This window comes from Neodiprion lecontei, chromosome 7 (assembly GCF_021901455.1).
Source record: "Neodiprion lecontei isolate iyNeoLeco1 chromosome 7, iyNeoLeco1.1, whole genome shotgun sequence".
Lineage (NCBI taxonomy): Eukaryota > Metazoa > Arthropoda > Insecta > Hymenoptera > Diprionidae > Neodiprion > Neodiprion lecontei.
This window is the reverse complement of record NC_060266.1, coordinates 14,683,767-14,711,644: the sequence shown is the minus strand read 5'-3', so window position 1 is coordinate 14,711,644 and position 27,878 is coordinate 14,683,767. Positions and strand designations below refer to the sequence as shown.

General features: G+C 43.0%; 2 protein-coding genes across 2 annotated transcripts; one reads left to right on the top strand and one right to left on the bottom strand.

The window, feature by feature from the left end:
* Positions 1-2,264: 2,264 nt before the first annotated feature.
* Positions 2,265-3,041, bottom strand: LOC107227804. Its single transcript, XM_015669052.1, has one exon. The coding sequence runs from the start codon at positions 3,039-3,041 to the stop codon at positions 2,265-2,267; it is 777 nt and encodes a 258-aa protein (XP_015524538.1).
* Positions 3,042-10,549: 7,508 nt separating this feature from the next.
* LOC107227803 lies at positions 10,550-11,299 on the top strand. Its single transcript, XM_015669051.2, has one exon. It carries the CDS (start codon positions 10,550-10,552, stop codon positions 11,297-11,299), a length of 750 nt encoding a protein of 249 aa, XP_015524537.1.
* Positions 11,300-27,878: the final 16,579 nt, after the last annotated feature.

Genomic DNA, 27,878 nt, shown 5'->3' with positions numbered 1-27,878 from the left:
ATTCATATAGATTTATTAAATTGAAATTGCTTCATTTGAATTCAGGTATTTGGAAATTTTCTTCTTCTGGATTTAAAATTACTTTTTTATTTGAATTTAATTATTTTTCTCTCTAAACATAAAATTTTGGCACGAATTTAAAGTTATTCAAAGTAACTTGACTTATTACAACTCTTCCTAATTCAGTTACATCTCAAATGATTCTCATGATTTCAGTTATCATTTTTAGTGATTCAGTGAATTCTCATTTATTCAGTTATTTTGTGTTAACTCAGGTGAATCGTAATTGATTTACAAACCTATTGACACGTCAATTCAGCGAGTTGTTGTTCCCTCGCATTATTGAAAAATCGGATGTCAATGATGAATTTCAAACTAGTGGAAAAGTTATGTTGCAAAGACACAAAAAATGTTCGGAAAGCATAATTCAGATTGATTGAATGACTAATTATGAACCCTAACGGCATATCAATCATCTAAAATCTCTAGTTTTATGCATACATCGATGATTGGAAGTGTTTTATAACATTAAATCTTAAATCCGCTGCTTTATTTGGAGATTTATTTTTATTTTCACTCGTAGATGTGTGTTTCGTAGTATTGTGTAGCTGGGTATTCGCTTATGTTTCACACACACGAGTGTGCGTCCGTGGGTGTGCGGCCGGCAGCGTGTGCCGCGGCAATAATACCGAGGTGAGCGCTCGAAAAGGGGTTCAACAGCGAGAGAGGGGAGGTGCCGATATTTAATTTGTAACCGAATAATAATAATTCACCCAGACGAACAAAACAGCAATTTCCGTGGCGGCAAATCCAGATGAAATGGTGCACTCTGATTGGCCTAACGCTATCGCTTATAATTCAAAAACTATGCGTCGGACGAGCTTCCGGTAAAGAAATTCTCGGTTGCATTTCAGTCGGGTATCACGCTGGCTGGTCCGTGTCCCTCAATTCAGGGACACCCTGTATAAATGCGCTGGGCGTCTTGACTGTTTCGTGCAGTATAATCGTGGCAAATAAAGTCGCTGGCGACTCCGTATAGGCATTGCGCTTGTGCTCAGGTAACACCGCTTGATTCGATATACCTGAAGGATTACCTTATGTGAATCCAAGTATGTACAAGCAATCGGTGAATTACTTGCGTCAAGTATTGCGCTTGCTCATTAGTACAACTGGGCTGCGCCGGTGTGCCTGGCGGGACGTACCGCGCTTGTGTTAGTGTACTCAGGAAGTTATTCCGGTTTTCCAGCATGCAGCAATCAGAAAAAAATTGAAGATACAAGACACCACAAGATCCGAGTATCAATCGAATTGCAGTCGAACCGTTGAGATTTATCCATTTCTCCGGAATCGCACACAGAAAAGAAAAAGGCAAGAGGGATGAACCGTCTGACCCCGAGTCGCTCGAGTACTTGACTGACGCGGCCTGGCCCGCGCTATCTCCTCCACCTTCATGCTCGTCTAAATAAAACACATGCAAAGACCAAACAGAGAGAGTCGGCCGCGCGACGCATGTGTTCGTATACACGCGTGAGCGACCGTTCGTGACTGGGCACCTCTGACTATTCGTTCGACCGAACAGACTCCTTCCCGTTGCGAGGAGAGCGAGCAACATGTTTTTCTTTTTTATAATCGTATATTCTGGAAATATGTAACTGGTTACGTAATGATACAATTGATATTGTTTAAGGTTTGTCTGGTAATGGACACAGTTGAGTACAGTTTCGTTCGTATTCTCCTTGCATCGTCTTGACAGTTGCGACTCTAACGACTCCGTCGTCGCCAGGATAAACCTTGCGGATTATTCCCAACGGCCGCCGCATACACGGCTGGTTCTTCTCGATCAGAATTACCACAGCCCCTGGATGAAGTTGGCCTGTGGTTTTCTGCCATTTTTGCCGCTTCTGGAACTCGCTCAAGTACTCGAGGTGCCATCGGTGCCAAAAATCCTGACGAGCCTTGGAAATAAAATTCCAGACCGTTAACCGATTGTTTGGAACGTTGGACAGATCGGCTTCTGGCAACCTTGTGAGAGCACGTCCTGTAAGCATGTGAGCTGGCGTAAGGGCCACTGAATCATTTGGATCAGAGAAGAGAGAGCGGAGAGGTCGTGAATGTAAAATCGCTTCGATCTCTATCGCCATTGTACTGGACTCCTCGATAGTGAAAGCCTGATCTCGTACGACCTGTATGAAGCGGTGTTTGAAGGACTTCACCGCGGCCTCTCACAAACCTTCGAAATGCGGCGACAACGGAGGGTTGAATCGTCATATGATGTTGCGCTGAGTCGCGTATGTGGCAACGGTCTGTTGCAGCTCTTCGGTCTCGAGCAATGCATAGAGTTCGCGCAACTGTTTGTGTGCTCCGACGAAATTTGTCCCGTTGTCCGAGAACACGTGGGTGGGGACCCCACGACGACCGATGAAACGGCGAGACGCCGCGAGAAACGCGTCAGTACTGAGATTGCTTACAATCTCTAGGTGGACGGCCTTTGTAGCTATGCAGACGAAGACGCAACCGTACGATTTGACAAATTTTTGGTTCCGGAATTTCTTTTCCTTCACCAACACTGGCCCAAAGTAATTCACGTCCACACGCAAAAACGCCGCCGTCCCGTTCACACGTGCCTGAGGCAGATCAGCCATTTGGCTCTCCAGCGGAACCGGCCGGTGTCTGAGACATTGGACGCATTTCCGGATGATGTTTCGTACCTGGTTTTTCCCATCGAGCAGCAACAGCCCTCTCTGTCTTACGGTGCACAGTGTGCTCTGAATGCTGGCATGATATGCACGTTCGTTCGTTTCCTTGATAATCATGTCGGTAACGGGATGATGTGTCGGCAACAAGATCGGGTGTTTTTGCTCATAGGGAATCTCAGCCCTTTTCAGACGTCCTCCGACACGAAGAAACACATGCTCGTCGACGAACGGATTCAGCGACGCAAGTTTGTAGTTTTTGAGAGTTTCCTTGTTCATGATCCTGTCGATGTCCTTCGAGGATTGGTTTCTCTGGATCACTTGTAAAATTTTATTCTCGTCGGCCATCTTTTCTGTCATCTCAATTTCTCGTTTTTTATACTTCTTAGGTGTTCGTATATGCAAACAATATGCAACTACCCTCGTTAATTTCGAATAAGAAGAAGATTTTGCTCACCCTTCACATGACGCCACTTCACGTCGTTGTCGAGAGTCTGAATTTCGGCAATGCGGTTCGATTCGAAGACTTTCAGAACTTCCGAGGGTTTTTTGAGCCAGTCAAGTACAATGCTCGAGTCTGACCACAAGACAACGCGATATACCTTGAAATCGAAAACCGATTGCACCACTTTGTATAATCGAGCTAAAATCAACGCACCACACAATTCGAGACGAGGCATGGTATGTATCTCTTTTTCTTTCTGCTCCATCGGAATTTCTTTTCGCGCTATATGTCTTGATTTCAACGGAGCGACACGAGATTTGGCGCACGCTAGGGCCGTAGAAATTTCGTCGTGCGGGTCAACCGATCGCACATGTATACAGGCTCCATAGCCATTCTTACTAGCGTCGCAGAATCCCTCTATCTCGGTGGATTTTGAATCTTTCAATAAAACGTGACGTTTCACCGACACTTCGCGCAAAAGTCCGAGCTGGTTTAAAAACGCAATCCAGTCCGCGTACAAATTCTGTGGTAAGGATTTATGCCAATCAACCTCCGCTCGCCAACATTTTTGAAGGATGAGCTTTGCGAACATGATCATCGGACCCAGTAAACCCAATGAATCAAAAATTATCGCGATTTCGGACAACACGTTTCGCTTCGTTATTGTTCCTGGGCACTCGATCGGTTTGACTGTAAACCCGTATTCGTTGCGTAGGGAGTCCCAAACGATGTCGAGTGTTTTCATGACGGGGTTCGGCTTGATTGCCCGGTCGAGACTATGAAATCTCTCCTCCAAATTATCGAGTGTGTGCCGATGATTTGCCGTGTGATCTCAGAAATGTATTAGATGCCCGAAAATCTTATTTTGTATGACCGGACCGACCATCAACGCGTCGTTCAACGAAAAACCCTTGCTGGATTTCGCCATGGCGTCGAACACCACGCGGACCTTGGTCGTGCTGCTGGAGGCCTTCACTACCGCGTGATGTGGCATGTAGTATCCGTTGGTCGAGTCGTCATGACATAAAGACATGTGTCCGAGATCCGTGTATTTCTTCATGACGACGGCGTACTCTTCCTTGAGGATCGGATCCGAGTTCAGTCTCCTCTGGAGAGAATAAAATCGTCGCAGCGCTTGAGGCCGTGAATCACCGAAGTCCTTGTCTTCCTGTCGAAACGGTAAACGCACGATGTACCGTCCCGCGTCGTCACGCATCGTGTTTTCGACGTAATGTTTCTCGCACAACGAGTCCTCGGATGAAAAAGATGCCTTGGCGTCGATCTCTTCGATTTCCCAAAACTTATTGATTAACTTCGACAGGTTAGTTCAGGTTGCAGGAAATCCCCCGACCCTCCCGTTCTCTGTTCACCCCTCCGGCGATTGCCCATCCCATGCGCGTTTTCTGTAGAATCAAATCAACTCCGTTTTTTGACAAATTCATCTGTCCGACTGACAACATGGACACCGTGGTACTGGAACCGATGAGAATGTCTACTGGTCGAGGTAAGTGGAATTGTGGATCCGCCAACCGTAAATTTGTCGGGATCTTAATCAATTCGCGTGGAATCACCGTGTCCTGCACTGAACTTGCGATTTCATCGATTGTTACACAATTCACGGATTTTGTGAATGTGCCTAGGCACCTCTGATCATTCGTTCGACCGAACAGTTTCTCTCAGAGATTTACTAGACTGTCCCAGATATCCAGTTAGACCTTGCACAATTGTCAAAGAGGCGAGATCAGAGTATTTTAGATTACGGTGCTAGAATGAAATACGTGTTAAGACAAGTGTGTAAGTCAATTGAAGCCTCAGAGTCTATCAGTGATGCTGAAATGCTAATGAAAAATATCAAAGAACCTGCCAGACTGAGATCAAAGGCTTACTAGACGAATTAGAAATAAGAGTGGCTCATGAGAATCCACAAACGCTACAAATGGCTATAGATACGCCCACTACGACTAAAAAACTATTATCAGATAGACTTAAGCTAGCCTCGTTCCGTAATAATTACTACGAAGCACGAAACCCTGTCAAATGCAGTATATGTAAATTAACCGATCACATCGATGAATATTGTCCTGAACAACCTTTCGTATTAGTCATGTCTAGATACTGCAAGAAGTCAGGTCACAGTATAGAAGAATGTAGAACAAGGTAACGCAATAACACACCTAGCACGTTGTGTGGTCGTAAAGGCCATTCAAACGATAAGTGCCGTTCAAACCGTCCCCAATATCCCCAGAACCTGAATCTCTACCAAGATCCAAGAGTTATCCAAAACAACACTAATAGTCAACAACAGACCAATCCCAACACCCAATGTCGAGCACGAGACCCGACAAACCAGCCTTTAGATCAGACGTGAAATGACAGTCAACGCTCACAACGGTATCATGTACCAAACCGTTTGCATCTGAATCTTGGGGTTGATTATGTAACACAAGATTACTTGAACGATAATTTCGATGCAGGCGTCCACCCGGAAGTTTCGTTCGAAGCAAAGCAACGCCGCAAATATTCAGGCAACGCGAGCCATTTGAACGAGACGGTGGAACAGCCGCGCGGACGTATCGACCTCCTTTAGACCGGAGCAGCGTCCAAACCAGTCGTCAGCTCCGTACAACCCCGCGAACTAATAGGGTCTAGACCTCCACATATTCCAAAAAAAATGCCCATAGTCTTTGAATGGGTACGTAACACTAGTAATTGATACCGGCGCTAATATCACCTTGATAAAAATAGGTAAAATCGACCACAGAGTTTACGTTACAAAGGCAGACGTTAGGCATATTTCAGGAATAACGGAAAAATCAGTCATGCGAAAATTACGTAACGATTATATATATTCATACGTTTATTCAAAACGGAGAATCACGTTATAATTGATTGAAACAATTGTGAGTGCGGGCGTTAACGCCATATTAAATTTATGTATCAGCAAAATTAGGCATGCGTTACGCCGGGAAGCAGTATTGAGACTGACGACCCCGCCTCTTGCCGAGCTCAGCGATAGTGCATATAGTCGCGTAATTTGAGCACTGCTGCCGATAAGGAAGCCAAGCGCGCAAGGCGGGCTCTGCTGCACGATGAATTTCGCACTCATTTAATGATCCCCGGCATGTTCCTATGAGAGGATATAAAACTGTTACATTTTATGACAAATGTTCCAGCTCTATCACAAATCCATCAGAACAATAGGACGTCTTGACGTTGAGTTAGCTAATACCCGCCCCGACTGCCATCTTGTTAATAACTCGTCCGCTATCATAGAAGACGATATACTGAGTTTAGACTTTTTGCGGTCGGAGAAGGTGACTATCTGTTTCAAAAGCAATTATCTTACCTTTCGCGAAACCGGTATTATTCCCTTCAACAAGCATAGAACCAATACGAAAACACCACCGCGCATCCTCACAACATCTGTCACACAAGCACCGAAAGTTCGAATAACTACCGGTGAACTCACACAACAACCCATCACATTTATAGTCGACACCGGTGCTGATATAAACATAATTAAACTCGGAGCCATATACCCGCATGTTCCTGGTGAATTACTCGATGGTCGGTTCCACGATACCAGCGCTATAAACGAAATAATAAGAATATTAGGAACAACTAGCATTCGTATCGGTGAAAATCATCATATATTCCATATAGCCGATGATTTGTTCCCGATACATGATGACGGAATTTTAAGGTCGATGTTTTTACGAAACGAAAATGCAATGGTATCTTTCGATACAGAAAAAATAATATCGAACAATACTAGCACACCATTCAAACTCCTTGATGAAGACTTAATATTGATATTACCACGAACAGCTCAGGTGATTTCACTAAAAATTTCAAATTCTTCGGTAAAAACGGGATTCACAGAACAGTTGGAAGTAGGTACTAACATATTCCTGGCATAGGCTCTGGTTGACAACCAACAAGGGTTTGCCCAAGCTTATGCAATAAACTCCAACGGATCAGCTGTGGAAATAAAAAGACCAACACTAGAGGAAGTCAATGAACTCGCGATCACCACCACTCAGCGCAAACACACACCTAACGTATACAAATACTGCAAGCAGCGGTCAGGTCTTACTAATACAAAACCATGAGAATAAAGAAAGAAACGAGAATCGCGTTCTTCCCACATCCCTGAATTACCATTTCAGACGCCTCGACATTTTGAAAGACAAGTTGCGACTGGACCATTCTAACGACGAAGAAAAACAATTAATAACTGATCTTGCCATTCAATTGAACCATTTATTTTTCCTTCCAGGTGACACCCTGAAACAGACGACTTCGTCAGTGATAAGATCCCTACTAACAATAACACACCAATTCATACTAAACAATATAGACACCCAAGAGTACACAAGGATGAAAAAACAAATGACCAAGCTCCTTGATCCAAACATCATCACACATTCTTCATTTCCTTACAATTCTCCGGTCTGGATCATCCCCGAGAAATCAGATGCTAGCGGTGAAAAGAAATGGCGAATGGTCATCGACTTCCGGAAGCTCAACGTAAAAACCATTAGCGACGCTTATCCGCTACCAAATATCGTTGATATTCTAGACTTATTAGGCTCCGCAAAATATTTCTCAATATACTATCTGGCTTCCAGGTTTCACCAATTTCCAATGCATCCCGATCGCAGCGCAAAGACCGCCTTTTCGACTCCTCAGGGCCATTTCGAGTATACCAGAATGCCATTCGGCTGAAAAAATGCCTCATCCACCTTTCAACGTTCAATAGATTGGGTTCCATCGGGATTCCAGGGTACCGATATGTTTGTCTATTCGAATGATATAGTCATTAGTCATCATCTAATCCGGATAAGAAATCAGCATTACAATATTACTCAGTTCCCAAGAATCCGAAACAGATTTAACAGTTTTTAGGCCTGATAGGCTACTACCGAAAACTGATTCCCAACCTTTCAATAATTGCTAGACCTATTAATAATGTGCTGAAAAAAAATAGCCTATGGACAGCAAATCAAACATCAATTTACATTCCAAACTCTACACGATAGTCTGAGTCGAGAACCAATACTGCAGTATTCCATCTTTGAAAAACCCTTCGTTCTAACGAACGATGCTTCAAAGTATGCAATAGGAGCAATACTCAGTTAAAACTAAAATGGTAAAGATTTGCCAATTACGTAAACGTCGAGGGCGTTACTGGGCTGAAACCAATTACTCGGTCTCAGAAAAGGAATTCCTAGCGGTTGTTTATGCCGTCAAACATTTTCGCCCTCACCTGTACGGTAGAACCTTCACCTTGGTATCAGACAACGAGTCACTGAAGTGGACTAAAAACGTAAGAGACCCGACTTCTCGTTTAATGCACAGGAGACTAAAATTAGAAGAATATTCGTAAGTCACAAAACATAAAAAAGGAATAGCGAACTCCAACGCAGACGCGCTTTCCAGAAATCCACCTGTCGACTCTTTCCGAATTCTACCTATTACCTCAAAACGGCCACGACCCGATACAGAATGCTCATCTACTGACGCCCACAAGCGCGCCAAAGTAGCTCAACAATACCCAACACGTGCTCGCGAACCAGATACGCTGTCTTCGTCTACCAGTGCTCACAAACGCGCCAAAATAGCTCACCAACAGCCAACTCTCCACTCAACATTTCCTCACGGAGACGTACCGAAACATTACAAGACACCTCCAATTCTGCTGTTACCTCCGACTCAAGTGCCAGTATGACTGACAATAGCAGCGCTACGGAATCACCGATTGTCAGAGGTGAATCGATCTAGCAAACTATGGAACGAGTTCAACCACTTACCTCATCTTAACGGAACCAAAACTCCGGTAAACTCCAGAGCCGTAGTATTAAAATTCGTGAAAAACAGTCCGACACACTAAATCAGCTGACATCCGAAGCCACTATCAGCAAAGGACAAAATGACGACCCTCGATCCACGGAATTCCTGATAGACCTCAATTACCTACCATTAACGCATAGTACATTTTTTCGAGAAATACGCGCCAAGCTCCTTTACAGACAAGATAACCTAGCCTATTTCATTTCGGCAGGCTGCAAGACTTAACGAGGAGTCGCGGTACAACTAATCAATAGGCAAATAATCACCCGAGTTCAACTACAACAACTAGATCCTGAAGTAATGAGCGTATTGACACTGCCACGTGGTAACCGCCTCATTTACAATCTAGAAACCAAGACGTACTACTTCGAAAAACCAACTGAGGAAACACTTTTCAACGCCCTAGTATCCCTAAAGAACTGCTTAGAAAAAACATCAAATCGCTCTCGATTCGACAACTAGGCTGCGGCTTAGATAAGTTGAACTTGAACCCTGTTAATCGGATGATCCATTACATATTTAAAGACTCCGACGTATGGATTACCATTTGTCATTATCAAAATCCGTCTTATGACTCTACATCTTATGAATCTGAAGCACAAGCATCAATACCCAGAATCTCTGTTCATCCTTCGACTCGTCGGTCGACGCGTCGAACCAGCCCTAGGTCGGCTCCAAGTCATCCTCCAAAATATGTCTCTGTTTCATCCACGCTTTCAATTCACTATCGAGACAGAGTTAAATAACCGAATTTCTTAGATGTTGTTTCGGCAAACTATCGGTTTAGTTGAATGCGTATCGCGCCGCACTCAAAATCATCCTCACGCATGAACGCACACTCGCGTGCAATGTTTACTTGGCGTCTCTGCGTCAAATCTCGCCGCATGCCCGTGTCGTGACACAAAACAAAACAGCTGTATCTCATGTATTGTCACTGTCTCAAATACATGTATGTGTATTATCAATGTGTATTCTCGCGTATAAAATCGTCAGTTATCGTTCTCTTCTCTTGCGATACAGATCGCGTCTCCGCATCATCCTCAAATAAAGTAACCTCGAATAAGTTATCTAATCTAATCTATTTGATTCATTATCCCGCTTCCTCACTATAGTCATTTATCACTAATTCGCAGATCCCACGTCGATGATCCATATCTCTTTGTCAACTTTCTAAACACTTTTTGGTCCTTCGAGCCGGATCAGTCGCGAATCGAATCGGATCATTCGCAAATCGAGTCGAATCTTTCGAATCGTTGCGACTTACGGGAAAACGAATTAGCCAGTTAGTGAAACGGAACTATCGCGTGTGCATCAAGTTGTGAAAGTTCACGTAATCAAAGTAAACAATATTGTTATCGGTGAAAACCATCACCAAAGTCAGTCGCGTCCAATAAATTCAAACGTGCGGTGTCCTCTGTAGTGACCGTGACTAAGATCTGAGCATCAACAACACCGATCTCTCGAAGTGTGCATCGCGACGCTCTATTATCACTGTGTGCGTATCTCCTTCGTGAAAACTCTGTTCGTCGCGTGAGTTTACCTTTTCTCGTTTGTCAAAATGACGATCGACGAATACATTGAACGTCAAACCGATCTCTTTAGGCGCATCTGTCGCACCCTCGAAAACTTGCGCAAGCTCGGTGAAGCAAAAACAACCCTCGGGCAAGTGCAATCGCGATTAGATGCGTTAAATTCAAATTGGCTGAAGTTCCAAGGCATGCACGATACAGTCGATCAAATCAGAATCGCAGCAAAAGGTGATCAACTTGACGCCATCAAAAGACTTTCGTATTTCGCGAAAGACTATCACGGACAGTGCAAAGAGCAATACATGAACGCGAAGGGAGAGATGCTCGATGTACTCGAATCTCTCAAGACTCTATCGGCACCGAACGTGCCAACAGCCGCAGCCCCCCAACTCACAACTGGAGGAGCCTTAAAACGGCTACCACACATCGAATTGCGTACGTTCTCGGGCAATTACTCAGACTGGAAGTCTTTCCACGACCTCTTCACATCAATCGTTCGCAAAAATTCGCAACTCTCGAAAGTGGAAAAACTGCACTACCTAAAAACAAGTCTTACCGATAAACCGTCACAACTCATTAAAAACATCGCTCTCACCACAGAAAACTTCCCTCAAACCTGGGAAACTCTCGTATCGCGGTACGAAAACAAGAGACTTTTGACGGATTCTCATCTCGCGACACTTCGCGATTCCTCGTGTCACGGAAAAATCGTCATCGGAACTAAAAAGCTTGCACAGCAACACTTGCGAAGCTTTTGGCACGCTCGAACTTCTCGATAGTCCCAAAAAATTAAAGGGTCACATCATCGTGCACATGACGATTCGCAAGCTCGACCCAGCATCTCTAGAAGAGTGGGAAAAAAATTTTAGCGAGAAACTCGAGCCCCCCACGTTTGCGGAGCTCAAGGCGTTTCTCATCAGTCGCATCCACACTCTCGAAGCCGTCGAGCAAGCTCATGCTCACAATCAAATCGCGACGTTGAAACCGCATTCATCGCAAGCAAGGTCAAATTCTCAGACGACAGGGTCGCATACGGCGCAATCAAAGGAACAGTCGTGTGCTTGTTGCAAAGGCAACCACTACATCGCGTTCTGTTCGACCTTTCACGACAAGTCTCTCGATCAAAAAAAAGGAAGTGGTTTCTGCCAAGAAGCCTTGCTTCAATTGTCTCGGTCCGCATCAGCAGAAGGACTGTCGATTCAACAAAACGTGTCGCGTGTGCGACGGTCGACATCATTTCTTGCTGCATCGAAACTCCACCTCAATCTCGACAGATAGCAACAGCAGCACATTTCAAGGACAGGCTGCAGTAGCGCAACCCGCAGTGCAGAACGCACCAATCTCGAATAGCGCCTCTCAGGTGAGCAACCGCTCAGCTCTGCCCACGATCATCAAGCGCTCTCCAGTTCTTTTCGCCGCAGTGCAATTAATCGCCTCGAATCCGGAGACTGGAGAAAGAATCATCGCTCGCGCTCTACTCAATCAAGGATCCGAAAGTTCATTCGTTACGGAGTCGCTAGCACAACAATTGCAACTACGTTGGCATCAAGCAACGATACCGATCATCGGCGTCGGAGCTCATCGATCGGCAGTGACTCGCGGCATCGCGACACTGCAATTCCAATCTCGTGCTCACACCTCGTTCTCGTGTCAGGTGGAGGAACTCGTGCTTCCGCGACTCACATGGCATATACCCTTATTTCGGCTTTTCGTCGAAGACTGGCCTCATCTACGAGGACTCAACTTCGGGGATCCAAGCTTTGCACATCCCAGTCAAATCGACGTAATTCTTGGAGCTGACATCCACAGCAACATCATTGGTCCAGGAGTTCGAAGAGGAGCACCAGGAACACCAATCGCGCAAGAAACTCAGGTCGGTTGGGTCCTCTCCGGCTGCGTTTCAGAGTAAGCAGCAAGCCCCTCCTATGGCGCAGTCCAAGGCTTCCAATGCTGCCTCGATCACGAACTGCTCGATCTCGTGCAGAAGTTTTGGAAGCAGGAAGAAGTGTCGAAACCTTTGGCACTAACTTCCGAAGAAAAGCGTTGTGAGCAACACTTTCGCGAAACGGTTTCTCGAACTGCGTCCGGTCGTTACGTAGTTCGGCGATCGCGATGCATCTGGCTCTCGGTCTTGCGTGGAGACCAGACATTGACGCGTTCGCGTTCTCTCCACAAATTCATCAAACTCAGGACAATTTCACGAAATGAAAAGTCCTCTCACAAACCGCGTAGCTCCTTGATCCTCTCGGATGGCTCTCGCCGATCACGATCAGAGCCAAAATCTTTATGCGGGAATTGTGGGCACTCGGTTTCGACTGGGACGAGCCGCTCTCAACTTCATTGTCCTCGCGATGAATCGAGTTTCTACAAGATCTTCAAGGCATCTCAGCTATCACCATCCCACGATGGATCGGGTTAAGTTCAGAATCTCTCGGGATAGAGATCCACGGTTTTGCGGACGCGTCTCAAAGTGCGTTAGGCGCGAAAGTACATCAACACTTACGAAGGGCGCGTTTCACTAGTGTGCGTGAAAACTGAAGTAGCGCCGCTAACGAAGGTGACAATTCCTCGTCTCGAACTCTGTGCTGCGAATCTTCTTGTCCGGTTGATGCGTCATGTGGAAAAGACTCTTGATTTCGGAAACACCCCGGTTCATCTGTGGACGGATTCCACACTCGCGCTCGCGTGGATCAAAAGCCACCCATCGTGGTGAAAAGAATTCGTTTGTAATCGCGTAACGGAAATCCAAGAGTTTGCGCGCGCTCGTTCGTATCACATCTCGGGTTCTGAAAACCCCGCTGATCTTGCGTCTCGTGGTGCATCTCCGGAGCAACTCCAAAATTCAGAACTTTGGACCTTTGGACCATCCTGGTTCTAGAAGCCTTCTGTCAATTGGCCATCCTCATCTCCGCGACCGGAAGAAGACATCCATCTCAAGGAAAGAAAAGGGCTGTCGACGCACATCGCAACAGCTAAGCTGCTACAAATCTGGGATCTCGTCGATCGCTACTCAAAACTATCGACTCTCCTCAAAGTCACATCATTGTGTAAACGCGCAGCAAATCGGTTTCTCGCGAAGACGACATCGAATCACGTAAACACGTCTATCACTGTCGGACCGATCTCTACTCTCAAATTGAGAGAGGCCCAACTGTTTTGGACCAAGGTGACCCAGTAGGCGGACTTCGCGGAAGAAATTCGCCAAATCGAGACAAGCTCAAGTGTCACTCGGAGTCATCCACTATCGCGACTCACGCCGTTCATCGATTCGAACGGATTCCTCAGAGTCGGTGGTCGACTGAATGACTCATTGCTTTCGTATGACGAAAAGCACCCGTTCATCTTCCCTCGCGAATCGTCGTTCTCAACATTGATCATCGATCATCATCGGTTGACGCTCCACGGAGGTCCGCAACTCACTTTCGCTACAATCCGACAGCGATACTGGATCCTGGGAGGAAGAGCACCGATCCGCATGTTCATACATCGTTGCGTTTCTTGTGCGCGTCATCGCGCCACTCTCAACAGCCAACAGATGGACCAGCTCCCTCAGTCTCGAGTCACGCAATCAAGGCGTCAAATTTCACCTCAAACGAGTTATCAGAGATGCGACTCAAACGTTCGAGCAATTCGCGACGTTCCTCACGCAAGTAGAAGCCACGCTCAATTCTCGACCTCTTTGCGCTATGTCGGATGATCCACGGGATCCAAGCGCCTTGACTCCAGGACACTTTCTCGTCGGCTCAGCATTAAACACAATTCCTGAGCCGTCACTCATCGAGGTGCCAATTCAACGGCTATCGCATTGGCAACACTCGCATCAAATACTGGAACATTTTACGAAACGATGGAGTACGGAGTATGTTCAGTTTTTCCATAACCTCTCGAAATAGCAGACTCATCACGGGAACATTAAAATTGGATCCATCGTTCTCGTAAAAAACGAAAATCTACCTTCATCTGTGTGGCCCCTCGCGAGAGTGGTCGAAGTGCATCCGGGAACCGACGGTCTGGTTCGCGTTATGACCGTTTAAACGAAATCCTCTGTGTTAAAACGTCCAATCGTAAAATTGTGTATGCTTCCAGTGTCCTCTTAAGACACTTATTGACTCTAAACACGGCGGGCGGCATAATCTAATGTCGCAATCGTTACCGATAGCGAAGCGGGCTGTATGTTTCGGCAAAGTATCGGTTTAGTTAAATGTGTGTCTCGCGGCACTCAAAATCTTCCTCACGCATGAACGCGCACTCGCGTGCAATGTTTATTTGCCGTGTGTGCGTCAAATTTCGCCGCATGCCCGTGTCGCGACTCAAAACAAATCAGCTGTATCTCATGTATTGTCGCTGTATCTCATGTATTGTCACTGTATCAAAATCATGTATTTGTATTATCAATGTGTATTCTCGCCTGGAAAATCATCAGTTATCGTTCTCTTCTCTTGCCATACAGATCGCGTCTCCGCATCATCCTTAAATAAAGCAACCTCGAATTAGTTATCAATCCAATCTATTTTATTCACTATCCTGCTTCCTTACCATAGTCATTTATCACTCATTCGCGGATCCCACGTCGATGATCCATATCTCTTTGTCATTTCTCTGAACAGATGTAACGATCAATAACAATTCCTTGACCATGGAAACTGATGGGTTTTAGAAACTGACATGATCACGAAGATATTTGAATTACAGTTCACGTCATCTGAAATCTTACAAGATGTGTGGCACCATTATCAACTTGGGAAATAGGGGAATAAAACTTGCAAATGATTTCCATCATATTAAAAACCTTAAAATGATAGAAGAAGTTCTCCCAAAAAATGATTATCCATACAACTCATTAGATAAAATCATGACATCCAGACTCCGTTCCATACTTGAAAGAGTTAACAACAACGAGGATAATCATACTAATAACAATAATTCATGTAGTTTTATGTTAATTCCTTTTGCGGTCAGTTCTCGATTAGGACAAATATGCATTACACAGAGATAAATATTCACATTTGGTGTAAAAGATTCCATGTCAAAATTGTAACAAGCCATACGTCAGTCAGACTAGTCGATTACTTTCCGTTAGATTGAATGAACACAAGAACAACATCAAAGAGTCTTATCATGGAGTTGAGGAGCCCGAACGCGGTACTATAGATGTGGACTCTGAAGCGACGAAAAAGATATATATGCTGTGGTGGCGCTCCTGTCGTTAGTATAAGATGACAGAGAAGGACTGAGAAAAAAGAGAAAGGAGCGTATTGCGGATGATTGCAGATAGTGCGGTTATATTACACCGGGTGGGATACGACATAAGTGTGCAAATTTCAACTCTCGACGAAGAATAACGAGACTATTGTTATCTATGATATTAGCGCCTGCTTTATTAGGCGTTTACGATTATTCGAATACTCCTCACTTCATGGCATCACCAATGCCATACTTCATATCTTATACTGAAAACACAAGCGCGCTTGTGGCTGAATTTCGAACTACAACTAACACATATCTTTTTTGTCGATTTCGGGGTACAAATTTGTCATGATTTTCCTATGCCGTTCGGCCTCCTTACCTCTAGTCTCCATGAGTCTGATGATCACCATACTGCCCTAACTAAACATATGGTACAATTTAAACACCAATTTGATTATGACAATGTATAAATTTTCCACGAAGAACCTCAATATTATAACAGACTGATTTTAGAGATGTGCAATATTGTAAGTCACACCGATTCTTTTAACTAAGACAAGATGTGGAGAATTTGAGTGACACCTATGCAAAATTAATTACCGACGCTAGTCTCTAGGATAAGTTACCGACTGTGAGATTTAAGTGAGAGTTTCTGTTTTTGTTTCTTGATTCGTTTCCTCCTTACCTTCGCCTACTTGCCTCTGTGGTCGCCGTGTACGAACGCCACCGTTAATCTAAATTTTGCAAATCTAAATATCCTCATTGTTACAGATAGAGAAGTGGGAAATAAGATGAAAAAGAAAAGGGAAAAATTCCCGGTTCCTTAAAATATGATTAACGCATCTAGTCCACGGTCAAACCTCTTCTCTCAATGTAAATAGGTCAATAGGATCAGAATTAGGTTATATTGTAAAAAAAACGTGTTTATCACGATTGGCTTATCGTGTCAAGCGATTCAAATATCGTTATGCGATATTATATTTTTGGTTTTCTTCTTTGTTCAAGGTATTATTATGTTAAAATTTCGCGTGTGTGAGTTCTGTCCAAAGGCCCTCGTCCATTATGTAAATTTAAAATGTAAAACAACTTAAAGCGAAGAAAGAAACAGAAGTTTTCACCGCAAGGATATATTCCTTTGTGGTTTTTTTTTTTTTGGTCAGTTGGAAATTTGTACTAGGTCTGTTTACATCGTTATGCTATAACTGGGATGTTCTGTAACGAGTAGGAAACTTCATTAATTTTTTTTTATCCTTATCTTTACTTAACCTTATCCTATTTTACCTTATTCTATTCCCTAAATCATCCTTACCCTAATCGACTTCCATTTCCCATTCATCTCTGACTCTTTCATTCTCTTGTACATCCCTGATCCTTTCCAATTCTCTCATCCAGACAGAAAATTGTTCTAAATATGACCATTCTGAAGAGGAAATTTCATCCCACTATTATATTTTGCAATATCTGTTGTATGAAGTTTTTACTGAAACAGTAAATGCTTTTTGCATGTCTGTACATACATTTTTTTCGTTTCTTTGACGAGCTAAAATCGATATAGTCGAACCTGGTCAAAGTTCAAATTCACGCGCTGAGTGTCATCTCAGGTAGAGACACACTCGTATTTGATCTATTGGCACGCCGGCTGCGCCCACGAGATCGCCGAGCAGTCACCGACTCGTTTACATTCCGCAACCCGAGTACAACAGTGCTACGGTTTCTCCATTCATTATCCCACGCCACGAATGGACACTTTAAAGGAGCAAAAATTAAGAAGCAGATTGGGCGTGTGAGTGAATACATCAAATTTCTGAAGGTGTGTGAGTGAAGCAATCGAATATACAAAATAGAGGTATTATTCTTTACAATTAACACCGTCATTTCCAAAAACCTTTCCGACTTCCTTCAAGAATTTTGCCCGCTCCAATTGTCGGAGAATCTCGACCTAACGACACAACCTGGTGCCGCAATAGGCCGAGAGCCAGGTTGGCCACGTTGCCAAGGTAAGGTAGCAACGATAAAATAATCTTCCTGGCGCCCAATATCCGAATATACGTAGTTATAATTTGGATAATTCAGTAACGTAAAACCCATTTGTCTGGATTTACGGATTAGCTTTTGACAAAGTGTTGACAAACGAATTTTTTATAATTCACTCTGTTCCGGATCTTCTGTTTTTTGATTTTAAGCCACATCATATCAATTATTTTTTTGACGAATAACATTTGGATGAATGTTAATCTTGCGTTCCTAATCACTGATCTCAAAAACCCCCGTATATCGATTATCTCTAAAATCTGGCATCATTCTATCCAATATATCTATCAAAGAAGGTCAGCCATTTTGTTTGCAGTATATTTTATTTCGAATTCGCTATCAGCGACATCGAGAACTCTTTTAATGAAGACTCTGCTTGCATCGAAGTTCATCTGAGGCTTATTTCCCTTTTTCGGCATCTTGTCGCATTAGCCCAGGCAACGAAAGTCGAATTTCAGCAAATAAAAATAATGAATACGAAAGTTTTGAAATTTGGTGAAAATGTTTATTGGGGCTTATTTTTGAACATGTCAAAAGTCCTGACCAATTAAAGGTCCGCAATCGCCGCCATCTTGGAAAAAGGGTGCTCTTTTATGGTTTTTGGTCTATAACTCTATATTTATTTACTTTATCGCAAAAGTTGTAGTGATCAAAATTTGAAAACATTTAATTCTCTACAAAAAAAGTTGAATTCAGTTTCTTCATGAAACCAACATTTACCGAGTAAATGGACGACGAACTTGAAGCAGATCGCAGAATTACTTTAAACAACCAATCTACGCACAAATTCAGAATGACAACAGTGCGCCCTGTATAAATATCGATAGTTTCGGGTCAGGTATACTACTGTTACACCCTGTCAAGAGTATAGTCATATGTTTTTGTAAAGTATTTAACGGATAGCTCAGGCATATGAACACTGAAATATTGTAATACTGGAACGCACGCTCCAATGCGACCAATGGGGAAAAAACATCGCCGATAAAGATAAAAGAGAGTCGGGAATTTCTATCTTTGACTAACACTCATGGAGGGATGGGTAACGACAGAGATGCGCTGCCGGGAATTTCTATCGCTCTCTTACCAATGAGACCCAATATTTCCGTCCTTTCCACAGATGGTGAACCGTGCCTGCGCTAAAAAGTCTGTGAAAAGGATGGAAATATTGGGTCTCATTGGTAAGAGAGCGATAGAAATTCCCGGCAGCGCATCTCTGTCAATACCCATCCCTCCACGAGTGTTAGAAAAAGATAGAAATTTCCGGCTCTCTGTTATCTTTGTCGGTGATTTTTTCTCCTCATTGGTCGCGTTGGAGCGACCATTCCAGTATTACTATATTTCAGTGCGTACGAACTTCTTCACAATATAATGCCCACCAAGGACGGTGTTTGACGGTTGTATACCTGCTCGGGTCGGGGGAGGGGAAAAGGGCGGCTGTATAGGGTCCGACCGATAGCTGTTTAGTTCTGAAATTCAATAGGACGTACTTTGTTACGATGGCTGGAAGTGAGAAGTGTTTCATTTGCGATGAAAATATTTGTAGTGGCGATATTGTGGACGTGAAAGAAAAGGGACTTATTGATTTTAAAAAAGCTAGTGTGGAAAGGAAGGATAATAAACACTTAGTGCTTGAAGGTGTAAGAACTGTGATAGTTCATGTCGTTTGTCGAAAGTAATGTACGCGACCGGATAGTATAAGAGCTGCACTCGCAAAAAAAGATCTTACCGATGCTACAACGTCATCTTGTACCCCGGAGTTTACTGAAAGTTTGCGATCACCTTTGCCTTTATTTGATTTTAAAGGAAAATGTTTTTATTGCGCGGAAAATATTGATGATGCATTCTATGGCAAAGAAAAAAAGCAGCCTATCGCTAAACGTAGAAAAGTTTATAACTTTCGCAGTAAAGCTTTGAAGGGAAGAGTAATAAAAGCGGCGAAGAAAAGAAACGACAAATGGGGAGACGAAGTGAAGCATCGTGTCATAAATACTGTTGATTTAATTGCTTCCGATGCTATATACAAAACGTGGACAAAACGTGGACGTCCTGAGGTCGAAGATGTTACAACGGCTACAGAAAAAATTTCGTCGTACCTTGATGATCACGAGGATTGTCAAGTATCACTATCCGAGTTGATGTCCCAGTGTACAGAATATGTTCCCAATGAATTAACTGTAAAGAGTAGGTTGAAACAAAACTATGGGGACGGAATTATAATCATGCAAAATCAGTGAAGGGTTCCTATCGTTTGTTTCCGTGACACGGAAATGAAAATATTGACAGATTCCTGGCGTAAAAAAAAAAAAAAACTGACAAGCGTGAGGAACGACTTCGAATAGTTCAAACCGCAGCAGCTATTATAAAAGAAGACATTCAATCAAAAGTCTATGAGCCTTCTGCTTATCCGTCAAGTGATGATTTTTTTAATAATGCGAGTACTGACATTCCGGAAACTCTGAGAGCCATGTTGTAGACCATGTTGTCGTTCATAAAAAAAATAAAAATAATACAAATACCAACAGGAAAAGTATTGCCATAGCTCACGCTGTTATTTTAGCCGTAAAACCACGTTCTTTTTTTATCGTTTTTGCAAATAAGTCTCGCCGTATTTTTATACAGGAAATATGGAAGTAAAAATTTGGTTACTCTCGTCTCGAATTTGGGCTTCTGCTCTTCATATCACGATGTTCAAATATTTATAACATCAGCAATTTATCATCCTGCACCAAAGTTACTTCCGGGAGCATTTTTTCAATTTGTTTTTGACAGTGCCGACTTCAACGTTTCAACAATTGACGGTTTGAATACCTTCCAAAGCATGGAGGGCATCAAGTGTGTAACACATACAATATCACTTATTACTGGACAAGCGATGATAAAATTAACAAAGCTTCCATCTACAAAGGAAATTGGAGAACTCGGTGTTATTCCACTGCAAACTTTCGAAAATGTGGGAGCAAATTATTAGAAAAACATCACGATTGAGGATCCATCTGGTCTGAGACCTTTAGAAGGAGTGCCGTCTCCTCAATTGCATGACATTTTATGGATGTGCGGAAAATTTCTGGATATCCCCTTCATTCCTGAATGGAAAAGATTCATACATAGTGTGTCGCAAAACTTTCCAGTAGTGTATATACGACAGTTCTAATCCAAAGATGGCGGCGCTCTCCCCTAGCTCCCCCCTAGCCCCCCCCCCCCCCCCCGAATCCGCGGCGGGACCCCCCCCCCCCCCCCCCCTTGGCCGCCCACCAATCCGCAGTAGATAAGCAAGGGGGGTTCTGGATAGAAACACCTTCTTTACCGACCAAGCCGACCAGTCCGCCTATAGTTTGCCCCAGGTGAAAAATAATATTTTCCACCTACTTCGAATACATAACCAGGTGACGTAACCATGTGACGTTACCGGCTGATGTGCCCACGGCGGTCATTTTGAAAATAGCGGTCATTTCGACGGCAGCCATTTTGATTTTTTTGATGGCGGCCATTTTGATTTTTTCGATGGCGGCAATTTTGATTTTGTGATGGCGGCCATTTTGACGGCGGTCATTTTTGATGGCGGCAATTTTGATTTTGTGATGGCGGCAAATTTGATTTTTTGATGGCGGCCATTTTGACGACGGCCATTTTTGATGGCGGCAATTTTGATTTTGTGATGGCGCCCATTTTGACGGCGGCCATTTTTGATGGCGGCAATTTTGATTTTGTGATGGCGGCCATTTTGGCGGCGGCCATGATTTTTTTGATATATAGCCAATAGTTTGCCCCAGGCGAAAAATAATATTTTCCACGTACTTCGAATACATTCTTTTACGTTAATCGACCGGATGGTGACATCGCGATTAGATAGACAGGGAATGCCGATGACGATCCGTAAACTTTCACGCTAATAGTTTACCCCCAGAGCGAAAATTTCACATTCCAATCGCCTAGAGCAAACTATTAGCGTGAAAGTTTTACGAATCGCCATCAACATCCCCAGCTTTACTTAAAATTAGTACCCATAAAAGAGACCGGGTCAGCGTAGAGCGATCATTCTAGAGGAAGCTTCGCAACTCTATCTTTGTCAAGTGTGTGTGATCGAAAGAAAAAGAAACATGGATTCCGAAAAGTGTTTGAAATTAATACAAATTATGGAAACGGCGTTCAAGATTTTATCTGAAAAATCGTCACCGGCAGAAATTGCAAAATGGATTCGATTCGGAACCCAAAATACCAGGCTTTTGAATAAAATCTTACGCAACAACGCCTCAACGGTCGGGGAGAAGACAAGAATTTTGACTACAATTGGAATTCTGAAATCGTTGACAGTCAAATTTCAACAATTTGAAAAAGTGGGTGACGGATTACGAAGCCGACGAAGAAGCGATCGAGTACGGTGGGAAGATTTGGAGACAGCTTTCGAGAGTCGAATTCGAACGGGAGCCATTATCAATCTGCGGCATAAAGATTTGAACAGGTTTTTGAAAGATGCGAAACACCTCGTCGTTGCAAGACTGAAGAAAATGCTACGAAAAGTGGGAAGTTTAAAGGCAAACTGTGTCTTGTGTTGTAAATTCAATATAACGAAAAACGCTGAACATGTTGAGGAAATGAAATATTTTAACACCAGAAACCAAATCATCCTCCAGCCAGCTGACATACACGGGTGGTTCGAAGAGAACGTAAAGCAAAAAGTGTTGGCCAAGGTGGAAGATTTTCAAGAGAGAGACTCTGGTTGGTCGCTGACCGAAATAATCAATTTGACTGTAAATATCAACAAGTACGTGCCACTGCGAGGCGGTGTGTTCACATACACACCACTACCCAAAGATATTCAAGATAAGAAGGCTGTCGTCAACATCCGCAACGGAGACGCGTATTGCTTTCTCTGGTCGGTCACCGCAGCCCTCTTTCCAGCCAACAACAATCCCAGCGAAATCACTTCGTATCCACATTTCAGCTCAGTGCTACAATACGGAGGTTTGCATTTTCCAATGTCTTTAGACCAGATTCCAAAATTTGAGAAACTTAACAAACTCTCAATTAACGTTTACGGTATAGATAGTGCGGAAAAACAAAAGCGTAGTTAAATTGTACCCATTTATTTGAGTCGAAACAAGTCTGATAAGCCTACAAACCATCTTTTAGTAATAGAGTCTGAAAACGACGACGATGACGATGATAGTATGGAAAATATTGAAAAGAATGTAACACATCATTTTGCATGGATTCGGAATTTATCACGGCTGACACGTTCCCAAATTTCTAAACATAAATGTCGTACATGGTTGTGCGATAGGTGTCTATCACACTTCCAATCTGAAAGGTGTTTGATCAAGCACAATGTGGATTGCATGAATTTGAATAAAACCAAAGTTATCTTACCAACAGAAGAGGACAAGATTCTCAAATTTAAAAATTTCAAGCACAAAGAAACCGTTCCGTTCTGCGTTTACGCAGATCTAGAATGTTTACTGCAGCCCATACATGAAAGTTTTGGGGAAAATAGAACAATTTATCAGAAGCATCTTCCGCATAGTATAGCTTACTATCTGCATTGTGCGTTTGACGATTCGCTTTCAAAATTCAAAATTAATCGCGGAGAAACTCGCATCCAATGGTTTGTGAACGAGTTAAAGGAATTGGCACTTTCGTTAGAGGGATATTACAAGACTGTTGTACCGATGGAACCACTAAATTTCAATCAGATCAACGAATTTGATTTGTCGGCGGTCTGTCATATTTGTGACAACCCGTTTACGCCCACAGACGTGAAACATCGGGATCACTGTCATTTCACGGGAAAGTACCGTGGTGCTGCTCACCGCAGCTGTAATCCAAATTACCAAAATTCGCACACCATCCCAGTGATATTCCACAATCTTTCGGGTTACGATTCGCATTTTCTGATCAAAGCTCTGGGTACGTCATTCGAAGGTACTGTTAAACTATTACCTGTCAACAAAGAAAAGTACATTTCCTTCACTAAATTCGTTAAGGGAACGGATGTAACGTTCCGTTTCATAGATTCGTACCGTTTCATGCCTAGCAGCCTCGATAAATTATCATCGTATCTGGACGATTGCCGAAAAACAATAACACGTAAATTCTGCAGTAGCTTGAACAAATTTCGGTTATTGACTAGGAAAGGTGTCTTCCCGTACGAATATATAGACAGTTGGGAGAAGCTCGAGGAGAAACATTTACCAGCCAAAGAACAGTTTTATTCAAAATTGAACGACCGGAATATATCAGACGACGATTACGCACACGCGTGCGACGTATGGCAAACTTTTAACGTCTGTAATGATTCTTTATGATCTTCTATCAGTAATTATAATTTTGTAAGCGGGTCATACCTAAAGTTAAAATAGCCACCTCGTTTTATTTATTATTGAAACAACTTACACTACAGAAAAAGAAAAAGGTAAACTTATCTTTCTAAAATGGGCGTGTCCGATTGTAAAATCGAAAAGAACGCTAAAAGTCGTAATAAAAGATATAGCAGGCACAAAAAAATAGAAGGACAGAATAAATTAATAAACAAATTTACAATGGCCGATCCATGCGTAACTAAAATCTAACGACAAAAAAAATGGCCGGGCTTAAGGTTATAAAAGATAAAATGAGCCAATAGGCGTCACAAAAGAGAATTAAAAAGAGCGGAACCAAAAAAAAGAACGAAATAAATATGTATAAATAATAAAAGGGACAAAACAAAACAACACAGAGCTACTGGGAACCCCGGGGTCTTCTTTGTAGGCCAGGTTCCTTCTTCTCGCTCACGAATATCTCCTGTCCTCCAGACTACTCGGCAACGGGATAATCAGTTTGTGTATAAGATATAAGAAATGGTACGGTCCTTTCGGATAGGTGGTTGGTGACCGACTAATCGTCTTTTGGCTCGCTTGGTCTCAGCAGCTCCGTACATGCGGATTTTGAATTTTCGTGTACTGGCAATCCTGGCCAGCCTCACGTGACCAAATCTAGCCCGATATCTCGCACACGTCCAAACTTTGGGAGAGTATTCGGACTTGTATTTACAGACGGACGTGTTTTTACTGGCTGACGTTTTTCAAAATTTTCGACAGAATTGTTGGACGACGTACAAACTGGACCCGTTACATTACTACACAGCGCCCGGTCTGTCGTTTGATGCAATGTTAAAATGTACAGGCATCGAACTCGAGCTTCTCACCGACATAGACATGGTTATGTTTATCGGAAAAGGTATTCGTGGTGGTGTATCACAGTGTTCGAACAGATATGCAAAGGCCAACAACAGGTACATGGGAGAGGAATTCGATCCTGAGATCGAAGAATCTTATCTCATGTACTTTGACCTTAATAATTTGTACGGTGCAGCTATGAGCTTTGCTCTGCCATACAGTTCCTTCGAATGGGTATCAGACTTCAGACAATGCGACGTTCTTACCATCTCGGACGATGCAGAGTTCGGTTACGTGCTGGAGGTAGATTTGGAATATCCTGCGGAACTGCATGAAACTCATAAGGATTTACCATTGTGTCCGGAGCACTATGTACCTCCGATTTCGACCAATAAACAGCCAAAATTGACGCCCACGCTATTTTCCAAGAAAAACTACGTTGTTCACTACAGCGTTTTGAAACAATGCTTACAATTAGGCTTAAAATTACTTCGAATTCACAGAGTTCTCAAATTCAGGCAAACCCCGTGGCTCAAAAAATATATAGATTTGAATACCGATTTGCGAAAAAAATCTGACAACGAATTTGAGAAAAATTTTTACAAGCTAATGAACAACGCAGTTTTTGGCAAAACTATGGAAAACGTGCGAAAGTACAGAGATGTTCGATTGATCACCGAATGGGATGGACGGTACGGTGCGAGAGCTACCATAGCCAAGCCTAATTTTCACAGCTGCACCGTTTTCGACAAAGAGATGGTTATCGTCGAAATGAATAAAACGAAAGTCAAATTGAATAAACCATTGTATGCAGGTTTCTCCATCCTGGATCTATCTAAAACATACATCTACGATTTTCATCACAATTACATTAAGCAGAAATTTGGCAACCGAGCAAAGATAATGTACACGGATACCGACAGTTTGATTTACAATTTTACCGTCCCCGACATATACGAACACATGAAGGAGGACTTGCACAAATTCGACATGTCGGATTATCCTCTTGACAACGTTTACGGAATACCTCGAGCAAACAAAAAAGTTCTCGGCTTGATGAAAGACGAGAATAACGGGAAAATCATGTCGGAATTTGTAGGGTTACGAGCTAAATTGTACGCATTCCGAGTCTTGGGAGATGAAAAAGACAACAAACGTGCCAAAGGTGTTAGAGGATCAGCGTTAAGAAAAATAACCTTCAACGATTATTTGGACTGTGCGTTGAAACGTGAAAATCTATCCTCAAATCAGCATTTGATCATGAGTCGAAAGCATGAGGTATATACCGTAGAACAGCAGAAAGTAGCACTGAGCTGGAATGACGACAAGCGGATCGTGTTTCATAACACGACCGATACGCTTCCGTGGGGTTACAAGCCTGCACCGTAGCTTTATAAATTACCGTAATCTGTGTAGGACTTAATTTATAACTGTACCATGATGTATTATTATTATTATGTAGAGCTTAATTTTTTCAACTGTACCATGATGTATAAAATATTATTATGTAGGATGGTTAATAAGAACGCTCCGAAGTATAAAAAAATTTGTACAACGATGCATATGTCTGTTGATTGTCTAAAAAAACAAAGATGCATACTTGTCATGTGTCGGGTATAAAATAAAGAGACACACACGTTTTTACAAGAAAATTCATTTATTCAAAATTTACATGTCCGATTGGTTTATCCAACTGTTGTGTGTATTGTCAAAACCTAACCATTTAACGTATATTTTTCTTCCACGCTTCTTGAGCACCTTCTCCACCAGATAGATATCCGGATGCTTAACCTTGAGGAGCTCTTGTTCGTAGAAACCACCAGCGATGGGTTGATCTCGGTAGTCTTTGAGCTTGTACGTCACAGGATGAGTATTTTCCACTCGACTTATCGTGAATATTTCAGTCGTCCAATTGGGAGTGTAACCTTTCTCGAAGACATTTTTGAATTTGCTGATTCGAACTTTGTCGCCAGATTTGAATTTTGCCGATATGGTAGGTATCGCTCGAAGCCCTCCGTACGCCTGACGTAATAACAGCCTCTCGTTTGCAATGGTGACATCCGACGGTTTCATTCTTATGGTTCGGTGTTTGGTGTTGTTGTAAGCCGAAACCAAATCGGATAAGATATCGAGCCACTTGAAGCTTCCTTGCATGCTGAACCGTGTCCACATTTTACCTTTCAGCGTGCGATTGAAACGTTCACAGATCGAAGCCTTCAAATTACTGTACGTGGAGTAAAGTTTGATTCCGTAGCGTGTCATAAGCGATTCGAATTTCGAGTTGTAAAATTCCGTTCCTTTGTCGACGTGTAAATTTTTCGGCACCCGTCCTTCGACAAGCACAGATTCCATTGCCTTCGTAAATTCATCTCCAGACTTGCTCTTTATCGGTACAGTCCACGCATACTTTGAAAAGATATCAATGACTGTGAGCATGTACTTGTAACCTTTGTTTTGTCCCGCGTACGACGTCATATCAACAAGATCCGCCTGCCAGGTCTCGTCGATGCCGCGCACGTCTACACGTCGACGTGGGTAATTCCGGCGTGCAGGTTTATGCAGTTCCGTCACCAGTGCTTGCTTTTTCTCGTTCATATTCCAACGCTATTAGTCTGGTGTCCAATTTGGAAATGATTTCCGCGTTTCGAGTCGACAAGTCTCTGTCTGTTTTAAAGTCTGTATAGAAGGTATCCAAGGCTTTCTCCGTGGTGATCTCCAAAGTTTTGATCATTTGATCGAGGTTGTCGATTTGTTTTTGCAGCACGCTGAATTTTCCTCTCAAGATTTTTAAAGTTACAGCACTGTTCGGTGCTGTGGGTTCTGCGACGTTGCACAGTCTCTTGTTCCGTATATCGTAATGCCCATCCGCTGTTATTTGAAACCCGACACCCGGAGGGCCGCGAGTGCTCGCAGCTGTGTTTTTATTCAGCTGACGTCCAAACACGTCGATGCTCATCTCGTAAATGATTGCAGAGTCGACGAGAATTGG

Bases quoted from the DNA above. Each gene is read 5' to 3' on its own strand.
- LOC107227803 (XM_015669051.2), top strand. From the start codon at position 10,550: ATGACGATCGACGAATACATTGAACGTCAAACCGATCTCTTTAGGCGC.
- LOC107227804 (XM_015669052.1), bottom strand. From the start codon at position 3,041: ATGGCCGACGAGAATAAAATTTTACAAGTGATCCAGAGAAACCAATCC.